This window comes from Babylonia areolata, chromosome 16, assembly GCF_041734735.1.
Source record: "Babylonia areolata isolate BAREFJ2019XMU chromosome 16, ASM4173473v1, whole genome shotgun sequence".
In the NCBI taxonomy this organism is placed as follows: domain Eukaryota; kingdom Metazoa; phylum Mollusca; class Gastropoda; order Neogastropoda; family Buccinidae; genus Babylonia; species Babylonia areolata.
The window spans coordinates 14,967,337-14,984,681 of record NC_134891.1 but is presented as its reverse complement, the minus strand read 5'-3'; the positions used below and the strand labels follow the sequence as shown (position 1 = coordinate 14,984,681).

Genomic DNA, 17,345 nt, shown 5'->3' with positions numbered 1-17,345 from the left:
TATGGGTTCATTTAATTTTGACTATAATTAATGTTATTGTTTCTGTTAATAGCATGAAAATAAAGACTGAATTTTTTTCAAATCTCTGATTTATCACAATAGAGCATACTTTGTGTGAGGGTTTTATGCCAATATGTGAAGATTGTGCAAGCTTCTGCTAATATACAAGTTATTTACTAATTTAGAGACAGTGCTCTGTATGATTACTTATAAATTTGTTTCCCTGAATCAAGCAAACATTATTATTGCTGAAGCATAGTTACACATGCTCACACAAATATACCCTCTTGTGTTTTTATCATCATTTGACACTTACATGCATACAGACAAACACTTACATGCAAGTATATCTGCATGCATAAATGTGTGCACATCCATACAAATATGTATACTCACAAATTCAAACAAACACTCAGAAACACACATACACGTGTACATATATATGAACATATGCATCCACACATGTACACTTGCTCACATACACACACCAACATCTGTGTGTTGTGTTAATCTATATTATTTTGCTTTTACAATAAATATGTACCCAGTTACTACAGAAAAATGCTCAGACTTAAACATGACGAAAATGGATCGACAAAATGTGTACATAATTGTTATGGAAATAGGTGTACACAGAAACAGAGCTTTACCTCATGAAACAGGAATGATAACTTTGACATAACTGTTTTGTAAACAGGTTGAACGTTCTAGGGTGTGTGAAGAAACACTCCTTCCCTTTCTGTCACCTCAAAATGGTCAGACCTTGGTATCTTCTCATACCAAAATGAAACGCACTCCTCGGTCTCAGAGTACAAATGCTATTTCAGCCACATGTGATCGGGTATTCACACCATTGTGTGATTGTCTGCTTTCTCTGACAGCAGTGTGTTAGCACTCTGAACAATATCAGTGGAATGTTTGTAAGATTTATTTGTAATTGAGTCTTATAATCATCAGTTTTATGTTGATGTTTGATAAGAATGGTAGCGTACAAAAGTGTCTACTTTGGCTGCATATTCTATTGCAGGGTTTCCTTGTAGTTATTCAACTTCCAAGTAAATATTTATTTATTGTGAACAGTGCTATTCATTAGTATTAATCAAAATAAGTCATTCCATTTTGAAGAATGAGATAAACTATAGAAATGTGCTCTTGGAATGAAAACTCTAGGTTTGTATAATTAGGAATGGTGCCAGTTGTCACAGTCATTACAATACTCTTCAGTAAAAGAAAAACAAACTCTCGAAGATGAATCAAAGGTTATTCTTATCATTTTCAAACATTAATATTACATGTTTACCCTTGATTTCCTTAAAAATAAGTATAAACAATAAAAGAGAAATTATCATAGCTGTGATTTATAAGAAAACTTGCATGAATGCAAAAGAAATAATCATTGCTGTGCTGCACTGTGTTGTCTTTAATTAATCTGATCCAGCACTTGCACCATTGTCCCTGTCCCAGCTATCAGTGGGAAATCTTAACATTTTGGGCTTCAGATTCAATACTGGAAGGTGAAGGATAAGTAGGGTGGGCCAAAAAATAACTGCTGTTGGCTTGTTGTTCAGTGTTGTGGGTCCATTGATTAATTTGGGGGAGGCAGGGAGGAGGGGGCGGGTGTGTGTGTGACTGAATATTGTGAGCTTTATTCATGGTTGAATACTGTGAACTAGTGGCTGTTTGAATATCTTTAACTCATGACTGAAGTATTTTGCTGCATTGTTGAATATTTCAACCTATGGACAATATTGTATTTTATTCATCAAACCAGGTATCTCATATGAATTACAATTTTTACAAAGACATTGGTTCTGTTTTGTATTGAATACCATTAAGAATGTTTAGTTTTCACAAAGCAAAGACAGAAACAGTGCACAGTTTTGTTAGGTTGTTTATTTATTATAAATGATATGAAAATCTGTTTCATGATTAGTTTGAGATGAATGGATATTTATTGTATAATTAGTGAGCAGAGACTTATGAATATTTATATCATGATTAGTAAGAGGTTAGAGATATGGGAAGATTTATATTGTGATTGTTGGACCCTAATGGAAGATTTATATTATGATTGTTGGACCCTAATGGAAGATTTATATTATGATTGTTGGACCCAAATGGAAATTTATATCATGATTGTTGGACCCTAATGGAAATTTATATCATGATTGTTGGACCCTAAGTGAAGATTTATATTATGATTGTGGTGGTAGATAAGGAAGCAGAGTGTCAATGGTTCAATGGTTTGTTTGCCAGAACAGAAATATGTACATGATTTTTATTCAGTAATAGAATTAATTAAAATCTGTTGCTATTTTATTTTCAAATCATATAATAGTTCATAGAAACAATACACAATTCTGATTCTTTCATCAAATAAGTTGTGCTGCAAGATGTATTGATGGATTATTAAATGACTACCTGGAATTTTGTTTTTCAACCTTTGTAATGAAAGTAACCCCATCCAGGCATTTCTAGTGATGTGATGAAGTGTGCACCAACCATGGCTTCTCTGCAGGCTAGCACCAACAGAAAGGGAGATGAGGATGTCCTGCCCTATTTGACCCCCAGGTCACAGCGACCTGGATCTAGCCCAACCTTTAAGGCTAGGGAGAAGACAACCCAGTCTAAGCTTCGTCCCAACAGTGCACCAGGGGTGCGAAGCGAGTCTAGGCATTCACAATTTTCTGTAGAAGAGGAAGGGGATGTGAGTTTTGATATTTATTTGATCATTTTTAAAATGATGTAGTCTGTGAGTGTACTGTTTGATTTTTAGATGCATAGTGACAAAGATCTTTTGAAAGTGATGATAGTTTTCAATTAATGATACATTTGCTTTAAGCTGATGGTGATGGGTATTATTAGTTTTCAGGTAGAATAGTAATCATGCTTACAAAGCAAACAGATGAATATATATATATGTAAGGTTAGGAAGATGACTTTTAAAAAAATAGCATTACATCACCTGTTATAAGTGTAGTCTGTGACCAAGCTGCCGTATGGCAGTGGAAATTCAGATTTTATTTTTTTGTTTAACAAAATAGGTGTTGTTTTTCAACTTTGTTTTATATATATATATATATATATATATATATATATATATATATATATATATATATATATATATATATGATCTTCTTTTTTTTATATAGATATTGTGTGTAATCAAAGTGTGTTCTGGTTGTCTGTGTCTACATGTATGTTTAACTTTTAATATTGGCATTTTCTTGCCAGCTCCAAGGAGTAAAGGATCAAAGTATGAATTTAACCTTTCCACTTATCCCCTTCATTATGATATGCTAAGCAGCATGATAGGTCAAAGGCCAATGTCATTATTTGATAAAATAGAAAGTTTGACAGCTCGGGTCTTACATCAAGTTTTAAATCAAACATAAATAATGAATGGACGATGTTGACGACGTTGTACAGCATCATCCTTATTGAAGTTCAAGGTCAGATGTCAAAGATGAGGGTCACAGTTTGGTATTATATGATAAGAACATCAAAAGCTTACACTGAGTATTGTTTTCTACTCTGAAGTGATCATTTTGTTTTGCACAAGATATGGCACTTTCTTGCACAAACTAAAAACAAATGGCACATGTCTGTATAAAATACACTATCAGTTATTTAATCACTCAAGGACATGGAATCTGGCTGGTATTGTTATTAGTGTTGATGGTTACATAGCAGTGTTGATGTTCATGATTCATTCAAAAGGGTGGTATTGGAAAAAGAATCCAGAACGTTTACAGAGAGAGGAGGTGGGGGGAGGGAGGGAGAGAGAGAGAGAGAGAGAGAGAGAGAGAATCAAGTATTCATGCTTTAAAACTTGTTAATATGATATTTAGAAAATGCGTATTTGTTTAATTACTCAGCTCAGGAGATGGGACAAATAAAAGGAGAGAAATCTGAGTGATTTCAAAGTTATTAGGGATTGCTAACAACAGATGAAATGTCAGACTTGGTTTGGAAAGAAAAATAGGTGTATCAACAACAGATGGTCAATTATGAAATGAGAAATGAGATATCACATGCATGTGCATTCAACAGTGCCTGAATGCATGCACACACACACACACACACACACACACACACACACACACACACACACACACACACACAGAGGTTTGAGAGAGTATTATTTTATGAAAGTATTCTACACATTCAGACAGAGAGAGAGAGCTATAACATATGCAGATCGTGTACCTGTTCAGAACTGTCAATCAATGCAGGTGCTGTACCTGGATGATGATGGCCAACCCATTACCCCAGCCAACCCAGAGCAGTGTCTGACTGGCGAGCAGTCGCACATTGACTTGCGCCACCTGCACACAGTGAGCATCTACATATGTAATCAAGGCTCAAGTCAAAGTTGTGGCCACTTTTCAGCAAGCTTGCCTCAACTGTAACAAACACTTATTTGCAGCCCTATGCTAGGAAGTTTTACCTCACTGCTGCACACATGTGAACACCAACACAGAAAGGAGTGTCAGCTAATATTGATTTCTGGAGAGGGAAGGTCCTCACATGCCATAGGATAGATTGATTGATTGATTGATTGATATGTATACTTATATAGCACCTATCCTTGGTAAGAGACCAAGCTCTAAGTGCTTTACAAACACGGCATCATTTGCACAACAGGCTGCCTACCTGGGTAGAGTCGACTGATGGCTGCCATTGGGCACTCATCATTCGTTTCCTGTGTCATTCAATCAGATTTCAGGCACACACACACATGAACACTCAGACAGACATGTAATATTTTATGTGTATGACCATTTTGTTTCTTTACCCTGCCATGTATGTAGCCATTCTCTGTTTTCAGGGGTGTGCATGCTGGGTATGTTCTTGTTTCCATAACCCAACGAATGCTGACATGGATTACAGGATCTTTAACGTGCATGTTTGATCTTCTGCATGCTTACACAGACAATGGGGTTCAGGCACTAGCATGTCTGCACATATGTTGACCTGGAAGATCAGAAAAATCTCCACCCTTTACCCACCAGGTGCCGTCACCAAGGTTCGAACCCGGGACCTTCAGATTGAAAGTCTAACGCATAACCATTCAGCTATTGCGCCTGACTAGAGTGGATTTGAAGAAAATAAAACAAAAAGAAAAATACATGTGTATGTGGACACATTCACTCAGTAATATTTAGACTTCTTACAGAGACATAAACACAAACAAGCATGCACACTCAGATAGGTGCAAACACACACACACACACACACACACACACACACACACACACACACACACACACACTCACTCACTCACTCACACACTCAGACAGGTACACACACTCACACACACACACACATACACACACACACGTGTGTACGCACACACACACACATACACACACACAGGCATACACACAGATGCATGCACACACACACACATACTCATACAGATGCTCACACTCCTATATCAGCACATACATACATGCACACACACACACACACTTTCACATTTGTATGTGCACTTGCGCACACATGCATACAAATACACACACAGTGGTTTTTTTCCATTAAGGCTAAGAGGCTAAGTAGTCAATCTAACCATGGACAATTACATAGCTGTCTATACTTTTAGCTGTTGTTTGCAACAGACAAATTCTGACTTCCATGTAATTGCAGGATGGAATAATTTATCAAAACCTAGAAAATACAAATATTCTCTTCACCTCTTCACTTTCAGTTGGACACTGGTGCCATTCGCAAATACGCCATGCTGATGAGTCAGATGGATGAAGGGTGTGGAGTCACTTCCCCTTATATGATGTCGCAAGTGCCGCTGCCTCCCAAAACTCGTTTGGGGAGTCGACTGTTTCTGAGCTCACGCCGAGTGCAGAGTGCCTCTCCGAAACGACCTGTCACCACTGATGTGAGAAAGCGGGTTTGAGTGAAGGGGTCATGGGTCATACAGGGAGCTGAAGTAGGGGCAGGTCAACACAGAGAAGGGATGGGGAGGCTGACCAAGGCTGGTTTTGATGCTTGACGTGGATTAACAGTTTTGGGACTTGGATTTGTGTGATCAAAATAAGATTTTCAGGTTTTATTCTTTTTCTGTTTGCTGCATTATCAGACTTCCATCAGTGACTGAGAACTGGCACAATATTGAGTGACACTAATGCTGTCTTCATGTAGATGCTACTGAAATGAGGCAGACTGAAAGGTAGTTTGAAGACTGACAGCTGTTAGTCACCCACAAGGATTTACCTGCATACTGTTAAGTCAGGGTGTAATCATTCAACAGTGCAGTTGAAAAAAATAATGCATGCTTACTTGCATGTGTTAGAACATGGCACACGAGCAAACATATACCAGTACCACTGATGCATGCTAGCACACACATACAAACTCATGCATGCATGCACACATGTGCATGCACACACACACACACACACACACACACACACACACACACACACACACACACACACACACACACAGAGGCCTTTCAGTCTTATAAATATGAAACTAAGAAGAAAGCATGAAAAAAGGATGCATGCTATTTTTCTGACACACAATTCTAAATATTCAAGCTTATCATTAACACAGATGTATTGAAGGTCTGTGGCTGTCTTGTTGACTTTGTGCTGGCATCTTTGCTGGTGCTGCATGGTATTGTGCTGTCCTCATTGGTCAGACATCAGCCTGTTTCTCTGCACTTCTGCAGGGAATAGATCTTTTCCATCAGTTTCAACAGAAATGCCACTTAAACTGAACTTAAAGATGATGGAAAGAGAAAAACTGAGACCTTGTTGAAGGTTTATATACAGCATAAACAATGAATAGCATACCAATGTAGGCATGCAGACTGGGAAAGTGAGTCTGTCTTAATATGCCAGTTTAGGTAACTTGGTGTGTATGTATATAGCTGTGTGTGTGTGTGTGTGTGTGTGTGTGTGTGTGTGTGTGTGTGTGTGTTACACACAACCTTGTGTCCATTTTAGGCTCATGTTTCTTTTTCCTTCTCAGTCCAAAATAGCGAGGCTGCACCGCCCAGAAACAGCCAAAGTGCACCCTGGGGACCAGCAGGTGATGTGCCGTGTGGTGATGAAGTACCATGGCTGGGCTCTGAACCTGGCCCGGGAGAGGATGGACCCCACACAGGAGGTGGTGGTGGAGCAGCAGCACTGTGGGGGAAACACCCTCACTGTCTTCAAGGAACGCCTCACTCCTGGAAGTCAGTGCTGCACTCCCCTTCTCTCTCAGTTCTGCACTCCTGTCTTGTTTTCTTTCAGTTTCTTTTCCTTTCCCTTTATTTTCTTCCTTTCTTTTGTGATGGGGTGGTAAGGTGGTGTTAGAGAAGGTGAAGACAGGTAGAAGGTGTTTGCAGAAGAGAGCCGCAGCCAGGCAAGGTAGACTCGGTAAGGCGTTGCGCTGGTTTTTCTTTTATTCTCTCTCATTCTTCCAGACCAGGAGAGTTCTCTATTTGTCTGGCACTCGCTCACTCCTTATATTCAGTTCCGCTGAACCGCAAAGCCAGCGCCGCGAAATGACTCATGAAACCGGCCCTCCGCGAGCCTTGAGGGGCCAAGCTTGTGTTTGTTTGACTAAGTTTAGTGGCGTCTGACTTTCGGCTCGGGGAACTAACATAGACATATTACATATCATACAAAACTGCAAGAGATGAGCATTTTCTTAAGCTAAACAATTTTCTACAAAAATAATGTAGTTAAAAACTGTAAACAAAAAAGTCACTGAATGAACGAGCTTTTAACGAGTTCATGTATCATTTCTGTACTTTACAACAATCAATACATCGCGATATGTAATATAATTGTAACAGTTAAGTAACTGAAAATCCTGAATTTCCAACTATATAAAATTTATCTATAGAATCTGCTTCTAGAGTAAATATTTTTGATGTCAAAATTCAAGAGAAAACTCAACAGACAGCTCCCATGTCGGCACCGCTTGGCGGTGCTTTTGGCACTTGTGATCGACAATGAAATACTTCATTTAAACCAACTACAACACAACAACACATGTATGATACGAATAAGATTGATAACAGAAATGCAAACATCTGCAAGACATGCTATAAAAATGTCTAGGTATTGTAAAAACATATTTTGCTTAAATCGGCACTGACGAATTCCAATGGCTTGAAAAAGGGATAGTTTTGTGGGGCCGAAATGCTTCAGACATTTCGTACCATCGCATGCCTATAGACCTTGTTCGTTAGAAAAAAAAAAAGAGTAATTTGCCCTTGATTAAGCCAGAAAGAGAATCCGTGGGATATCTCTAAAAGTGAAAGTTGCGAGTTCGTCGATTGTACTTGTGTAAATGCTTCACAATGGGTCTGGGGAAAACGGGAGGAAAGAAGTACTGTGTGTGCTGTTCAAACTTCAAAGGAAAAAAGATATCGCAATGAATACCAGCGACAAACCGATTGCAAAGAGCGCGGCAATCTCAGAACCACTTTGTGAACTGAACTGAAGCCAAGGACCACACCCTCATGATATTCCTTCACTTTTTACGAACAAGGTCTTCAAAACAAGCACGGTATGTGACATTTTGAATCGAATATTCATTTTTATGTTTCAAAATATATTTGTTTCAATTCAACAGCCAAGACTAACAATGTTTTGGGTCTGATTTCTCAAAGAGGGATGATTATACTGTCTTCATTTCTCACACACTTATCTGCCTTTAAATACTCTTTCGGTTCTTTAACTTTCATGGATTCAAGCGCACTTTCAGTTTCAGCGGACAGAGTCGCCATGTTGCCTTATCTGGACATCCCAAGGTGAAGGGGCTGAACTTTTCACTGACTTCCAGTTTCCTAACGAACAAGGTCTATAACTTAGGTGTACACGGAAAGCGGTACACAAAAAGAAAGCTTAATCATTTACATTTTAATGCACAATCTAAATTGCATGGCAACTATATCAATTTATAGAAAACGAAGGTATTTTGTATGTTTCCACTGAGTGGATTTAAGATCGCGCCAAATTTCATTCACATAAATATTAATTTAAAAGAGTTATAGGCTTTCTGGCCAAATAATATCATTACAGTTGAGAAGTATGATCTTTCTGAAGTCCAATAACATAAAAACTATAATCTCATCTATAAGGAAGTGTTTATAATTTAACAAATTGATGAAAAATCATACTGTTCCCTGTAAAGGGAGATAACTTGTGACTGATTTACCAACCTCCTTAGTAACCTTCGGCGAGTCACAAAAGTCATCTGCTAAGCTGGCCCAACGAAGATTGTAAAAGTCAACCCGGCTACACTTTCATGAGCTAAGCTTCTCCCTGTGGGGATGCTGGGGGCTGTTTTTGTTATGGATATTATTTTTACCTGGAAATTCTGTGTTTGAAAATTACTCATTTCTGTTGTTTTATTTCTAGCTTTTTCCTTTTCTTTCTGCTGTCTCTTTCTTTTTTATTTTCAGTATGTGTTGTTAAAAAAACGAAACACTTGTTACTGTGTTAATTTGACATTCAGTGCGCCAAGGATATCCTTGAGCTGCTAAATTTTATCAAGTGAGTTGTCAGTGGTAGTTCTGCACACACAACATGTGTTGCTCGGGACAGATACGTGAATTGGTCAGAATGCTGCATTGACAGCATTGGATCATGTGTCAGCTTGGATTTTGCAAAGTCTCATTAACCCCTAGGCTGCCTATATGATGAGATAACTCGCCATCGCAAGCATGTAAGCTTCGCTGCCACAATGACGACATAACTCATCATTGAAATATTGTGACTTTTACCTGGTTTGCATTCAGTTCGCTGACAAAAATACTGGTCGCTTTAGCTTGGGGAATCTTTCTAGATTCTATTCATAGCTAGAAACACCATCTACGTCATGAAGCAGTCCTTTATTCAAACGTTTTGGTTGGGTTACTGTCGCAGTGTTTGCCTGGCTCCTTTCCTCGCTCGCTCAACAAAATGTTGGACTGACGCTGTGCTCAAGACATGCGATTGTGGTGAACTAAATCAACCAAAATTGCTTTCTTTAGCTGATGCTTAGAAAGAACTGAATTGTAAATTTGAAGGAGAAGACAGTGAGGAACATTAAAAGGACGATTTGATAGAAAATAAAGGGAGCAATCAAGAGAGTGGCCAAGATACGACTATCGGTGAGTGATGCTGGCTGTACAGCTGTAGCAGACGACAGAAAGTGACCGAATTATTAGCAGGACACAGTGTGAGCAATTTTCTTGGCACTCAGCCAATCGGTCTAATGGGAACTGGACAAAGTGACCATGTGAGAGGGGTGAAGAGGAGGGTGTTGGAGACTGAGGGGGCGTGGCCTCACATCCATATTATCACTTGGAGAAGTCACAATGTATTGTGTATCTATCTCTTTAAAAAAAAAAATTCTTGTGGTTGTTCTAGTATGATTTTGTGTGTGCAGTTATCCATTTGTCCAGAAAATATATTTTAGTGCAAATTACCTGACTAATGTTTGTAATGAACAAGTTGAAAATGTGACAGAAAACAAAACACTGATTTCAAAACATGTCACTAAAAATATATAAAATGGGAAAACATCATGTGTTTTGTATTCTTTATTCATTTACCTTTCAGAAAATATATACTTTTATGGGTCTTTCTCCAATAACAAAGAGCACAGAATTTTTTGAAAATATATTCCTGTTTTTTGTGAAAAACCCTGGCAAATAGATTTCCTGGCAGCAAAAGGGTTAAGACTACTGAATTTTTTTCCCCCTCAACATTTCAGTTAGACAATGCAAAAACAGAAGAATTGGTCATTGATTAAAAGCAAACATGCCACCTCTGAAGCAGGCACAGTTGGAACATGTGACAGGCCATTAGCAAGCTGGGCAGATAGAGTCTGATGTTGCATGGCATTGTAATGTTGCTTGAAGCACTGAAGTATCAGCCAGTTGTGGATTCAGTCTCAAGCAACTGGTTTCTGGACAGACAGACCTGGCTTTGAAAGACCAAGGGCCCCAACTTAACCAGTTAAGTGCCCATAAGACGTCAGCTGACGTCCTGCAAAAAGTATTGCCATAGTGCCAGTAAGACGTTCACTGATGTCCTGCATATATTCAGAGTTCTCTTTCATCAGAGTTTGGTACAATGAACATAAACAGACTCTGAATGGTTTGTTTCATGTTTCTGGATTATAAATGTGCTCTTTAAGTGAGCATTTGTCAGGTGGAAGACCCCATTTGTCTCAATAATGACTTGTTTACTGGACCACTTGGAATGTGCATGTGAAAAGGTTTTGCCTTATATGCCAAAAAGACGTTGGACACTTCATCAGGTGAAGACAGTGGTGCTAATGATTATGTATAACAATGAGAGATGGATCTGTCTTGTCTAATGTTTCATTTGAACTCAAAGGTAATGACAATGACAGTGACAAAACTGACAGCAGTATTTGACACTTCCTTCAAGCCATCTATCCAATCGGACATCATTTGTGAGTAAGTGACCTATGACTGACAATGAATACCTTGTACTTTCAGGTAACTTGGAAGAGGGGCAGGAGGGATAGAGGTTTTTAAAATCAGAACGAATGGTTGTATTGATGCTGACTTTTCCCCCCAGGGTATGTTCTTTGTTGCTTGAATATGGGAGATTTAAATAAAAGAATAATAATGGTCTCTTTTCTTTCTTTCTTTTTTACTCCTGTTTTGAACAGGTACATTTGAACTCATCTCCTACCGTCACCGTGGTTACCCATTCAGTCTGACTCTGTACCTTGACGGACAGATGGACAGCCGTGTGAGCACATGCTGTGAATACCGCCATTCACGAGGTGCCAAGATTGGTGGCAAACAAGGACATTTCAGTCTGCTCAGTGTAGAAGGGGCAATTCCTTGTTACAAGTGAGTTTATGTATATAAATATATGTCTGTCTGTATGTTTGTGTATTTCTGAATATGTGTATGGTACTCATGATGTTCAGGCACATCGGTCTTGTTCAAAAACAATTATGTATGTTTTGAACATGTATGTATGCATGTGTGTATATACGAACATGGACGTGTATGTGCAAGTGTGTGTGAGGGGATTCCAGTCTAACAGTCACTTCCCTGGCTTCCTGTCTCACAGAATGCAATGTAATATCAGCACTCTCTGCTACAAACTCTAACAATATTGCCCCTGCTTATCTCTGTGACCCACTCTACCTCTACACCTCCACCCCAGCCTCCCAGCCCCCACCCCCCAATTCAAACAGTCCTCTGAATGTCTCTGGCTCATCTGTTTGGGATGAGCTTTCCCTGTCTTTCAACCAAAAGCCCAGTCACACCTATTTCCGTAACATTTCCTCTGTTTTTTCCCCACCCTTTGTTGTTAATTTTCTCTTTTTCTCTTCTTTTTGTCTCAGTCACTTCAGTTCATCATTTTGAACTATTCTTGAGCTTGCACGTGAATGATAAATATTGTAATGCGTCTTTTTAAATTACTTTAATTTATCGTTGTCAGATGTTTGCATCCATTCATGTGAATGATCACTGTGTACAGCACTTTGATTTGCTTTCATATGAACAATTGTTTGTGCTTTATGAATACTGGTATTATTATCATTATATCAAATGATTCAGCCAATGCCCTCAGGTTCAGTTTATAGTTTCATGGACTGTTGATGCTTTTGGTTTTGTTATCTCAGAGAACTTGTGTTTTACTTCAGGTTTTTATGTGTAAGTCTGGTGTACTGTTGATTAACATATTGTTTAAATACACAACAGAAATAATTGAAATATATGTTCTAAAAGTTGTTTTCATTTTTCACTGTTTTCCAACAGGTGTCAGGTGGCCAAAGGATTGCTTGTGCGGAATAAAGCCCCGCCCCGCAGAGCCAAGCGACCCTCTGAGAGACACATGGAGGAAGTGATTGTTGTCACAACAAAGAAAGATGACGATGATGATCATGATTATGATGATGACAATGTAACAGAGCGAAGGACACACCAAGGCAAACCTGCGGAAGGTATTGATGAATAGATCTGAAATGTACTGACAGCCCTCAACATCTGTACTGACAGCCCTCAACATCTGTACTGACAGCCCCCAACATCTGTAGCCCCCAACATCTATACTGACAGCCCCCAACATCTGTACTGACAGCCACCAACATCTGTACTGACAGCCCTCAACATCTGTACTGACAGCCCCCAACATCTGTAGCCCCCAACATCTATACTGACAGCCCCCAACATCTATACTGACAGCCACCAACATCTGTACTGACAGCCCTCAACATCTGTACTGACAGCCCCCAACATCTGTAGCCCCCAACATCTGTACTGACAGCCCCCAACAGCCCCCAACATCTGTACTGACAGCCCCCAACATCTGTACTGACAGCCCCCAAAAGCCCCCAACACCTGTACTGACAGACCCCAAACATCTGTAGCCCTCAACGTCTTTACTGACAGCCCCCAACATCTGCACTGACAGCTCCCTACATCTGTGCTGACAGCACCCAACATCTGTGCTGACAGCCCCCAACCCCATACATCTGTACTGACATCCCCCAACATCTGTACTGACATCCCCCAACATCTGTACTGACATCTGTACTGACAGCCCCCAACATCTGTACTGACATCTGTACTGACAGCCCCCAACCCCATACATCTGTACTGACATCCCCCAACATCTGTACTGACATCCCCCAACATCTGTACTGACATCTGTACTGACAGCCCCCAACATCTGTACTGACAGCCCCCAACATCTGTACTGACATCTGTACTGACAGCCCCCAACCCCATACATCTGTACTGACATCTGAACTGACAGCCCCCAACCCCATACATCTGTACTGACATCCCCCAACATCTGTACTGACAGCCCCCAACATCTGTACTGACATCTGTACTGACAGCCCCCAACATCTGTACTGACAGCCCCCAACCGCAACACCTGTGCTGACATCCCCCAACATCTGTACTGACAGCCCTCAACATCTGTACTGATAGCCCCCAACATCTGTACTGACAGCCCCCAACATCTCCAATATCTGTACTGACAGCCCTCAACATCTGTACTGACAGCCCCCAACATCTGTACTGACAGCCCCCAACATCTCCAACGTCTGTACTGACAGCCCTCAACATCTGTACTGACAGCCCCCAACATCTGAACTGACAGCCCCCAACATTTGTACTGACAGCCCTCAACATCTGTACTGACAGCCCCCAACATCTGTACTGACAGCCCCAAACATCTCCAACATCTGTACTAACAGCCCCAAACATCTCCAACATCTGTACTGACAGCCCCAAACATCTCCAACATCTGTACTGACAGCCCCCCAACATCTGTACTGACAGCCCCCAACATTTGTACTGACAGCCCTAAACATCTGTACTGACAGCCCCCAACATCTGTACTGACAGCCCCCAACATCTCCAACATCTGTACTGACAGCCCTCAACATCTGTACTGACAGCCCCCACCATCTCCAACATCTGTACTGACAGCCCCCACCATCTCCAACATCTGTACTGACAGCCCCCACCATCTCCAACATCTGTACTGACAGCCCTCAACATCTGTACTGACAGCCCCCAACATCTGTACTGACAGCCCCCAACATCTGAACTGACAGCCACTAACACTTGTACTGACAGCCCTCAACATCTGTATTTGATTGATTAATTAATTATTACTGATTAGTTTACCAATTCAATTTGCCTACTTGATTGATTAATTAAGTCATTAATTAAGTCATTACTGATTAGTTGAGCAATTGTTGAATCAGTTCGTAAGTTGGAAAATTGAGTGAATGGTAGACTGATTTATTTACAATGATTATAGTGTTGTTGTTTTTAAACATTTGTAGTCATTAAAATTTCATTTGTTTATCTTGACATTTCTGTCAGTTAATATCCTGAAGCTTTGAAAGTATTGTTTAGAAGTATATTAACTTTGAATGTTGGCTTGCAGAAGAGAGTGGTGTGGTGATTCCTGTAGAAAGAGACGGAGAGGACAAGGAAGACACAATGCCCACATCACCTGCAAGCAAAGGTAGTTTTATTTCATTATTATTTTGTCAACTCTATTTTCACACCAGCACAATCTTATCAATGCAGTGTGCTGTATTTGATGATAATGAGAATTTTTGTCATGCTTGTTGCTATATTCTTTAGGTATAGTGTTTCAGTTGATATTGAGTTTTGTAAAATCATCATGCGCTTGTGTTTGCAATAATTGTGTGTGTGTGTGTGTGTGTGTGTGTGTGTGTGTATGTGTGTGCACACATGCATGTAAATGATATGTTTTGAATAATATGCATATATGCACATGCATATTGTTGGACATTTGTAATTTTGTCAGGTAAATGGGGTCCACAATGCCACAACATTGTCTGGGAATTTATGTAAGATCTGTTTCTCATGAAATGATGATTTCGTGGCTGGATTATCCCTGATGACTCTGAATCAAGGTGCACAGCTGACAGCCTCTAAAGATTTTTAATATGAAATGGGAAACCCTCCACTTAACTTACATGTTATGGAATGTAGTTATGCTATGATCCCAGTGTAAAGCGCACAGAGCTTCAAGAATATGCGCAATAGCAAGATGTCTTAATAAATAACAGGAGTGAGGTGTCATCTGCCTACTTTGAAACCATCCCAACAACAGAGCTCAATCACAATTTTGTGCAAATCACAGCCTGAATAAACAGGCTTTCACACATTTTGCAGTCTGCACAAAATCATGTGCGTGAATGGACAACATATGCTTTGCTATATAAGCATCAACATGCACCCGAATATTGACAGGGTGGACAGAAGTCTTCATTTCACCCACTCTGGGAAGACATTGTAGAGAATGGCCGTAGGGCAGAACTGATGCAGAGGTGAAGCTACTCACAGAAGAAAACAGTAAAGAAGAGGACATCATCATATACAGTCACCAAAGAACAATCCAGTTAGCAAAGCAAAACTGAAAACAATTAGGGAAGAGAATGCTGCGTACAAGGTCACAACCTCCAGCCTGAAAGTTGAAGCTGTGAAACATGCACACTGACTCAGTGAACCTCCTACAAAAAAATAAAAAAATAAAATGAAATGGGGAGCCTAGAGTGGCATGAGGGTATGTGCAACTTTCAGATTGAAAGGCTCACATGGTTATACTGCCCCAGACATGCAGGTGTTTAGGGAAATGAGCGAGCTGACAGACTTGCTGGTAGTTCAGCAACAAGTGGTCTACATCTGGGAAAATCTGAAATCCTATGAAAAGTAAAATAGTATCTCAAAAACCAGGTGCAAGGCCATAACACCATTGATCGCCTCACAAAAGGAAAGATAGAGAGAGGGAGTGGTCTTAAGTCTGGCATGAAAGGCAGAGCACAATCCTTTGCAAATCAAACAAGTACTGGCATTTCCAAACCAACATTGTTCAGATTTCTTCAAAACAGAAGTCTTTCTGGGCTTCCCTGCTGCTCTAATCATGCTTTGTCCTCAGATGTGTCCTTAATGTGGGTAGTTCAGTCACTGGTCAGTTGATACTTGTGCAGAAATGGACTGTGACACTGAGTTTGATACAAGTCTTCAGTGCTCCCTCCAGTTCCTGTTTATTTCAAAGTTTATATCTGTAAATATATCATTCTAAGGTATATTCACAGTTTGTTGATTTAAAGTCTTTCATTTCTAATGCAGAAGCAGCTTATGATGATGACTTTGATGGTGAGAAGTCCTCTGATGCCTCCTACACATCAGCCTCAGAGTCTGAGAGTGAGACAGAGTCCAGCGCTGGCAATGGAAAAGATGAAGGTAAGGAAGTTTGTTGTGATATATACATGTAGTATGTGGCCACTTGCTGTTCTTGTGCCAGTTATACTTCACTTTGTGTGTACAGCCACATAATGTGTTTTAAAAGTGTGTGTGTGTGTGTGTGTGTGTGTGTGTGTGTGTGTGTGTGTGTGTGTGTGAAGACATTATGCTGACCTGAAAGATGTTGAAGAAAGGAAATTCATTATGTGGGCCTCATGTACAGACCAGTGAAGATTTGCCTCAACATATGGACTCATGGTTCTTAAATATCGACTGTAGTTGTAAAACTAGGATAGTTCTGATTCAAAATGATATAGACAGTAAACAGTCACACTTATGCATGCACGCATGCACACACTCAGACATGCATGCACACACTCACAAACACATGCGCGTGCATGCACACACACACACACACACATCTGGAAGTAACACCTGGCTGGAATGACATCATTCAAGAGTTACTCATGTGATCTTTCCAAACAAAACATATTTCAGTAAACAAAGCACTGATAAAGAAGAAAGAAAACTTGAATGGACTATTGAAAGAGAAATGTCAAATTAGCCTCTTGATGAAACGGCCAGAATTTGAATGATCACAAATCCA

The 17,345-nt window shown here is 39.9% G+C and overlaps 1 protein-coding gene across 3 annotated transcripts in view; it reads left to right on the top strand.

The window, feature by feature from the left end:
* LOC143291186 (glutamate-rich protein 3-like) overlaps positions 1-17,345 on the top strand; it is a 56,644-nt gene that overhangs the window by 3,373 nt on the left and 35,926 nt on the right. For 2 of the 3 annotated variants that reach the window (XM_076600911.1, XM_076600914.1), the window contains exons 4-11: positions 2,519-2,707; positions 4,236-4,337; positions 5,711-5,896; positions 6,994-7,201; positions 11,650-11,836; positions 12,758-12,942; positions 14,907-14,987; positions 16,625-16,738. In XM_076600911.1, coding sequence (XP_076457026.1) covers positions 2,519-2,707; positions 4,236-4,337; positions 5,711-5,896; positions 6,994-7,201; positions 11,650-11,836; positions 12,758-12,942; positions 14,907-14,987; positions 16,625-16,738 — 1,252 coding nt within the window. The remainder of the gene's footprint in view (positions 1-2,518; positions 2,708-4,235; positions 4,338-5,710; positions 5,897-6,993; positions 7,202-11,649; positions 11,837-12,757; positions 12,943-14,906; positions 14,988-16,624; positions 16,739-17,345) is intronic. The other variant, XM_076600913.1, reaches the window with a different exon arrangement.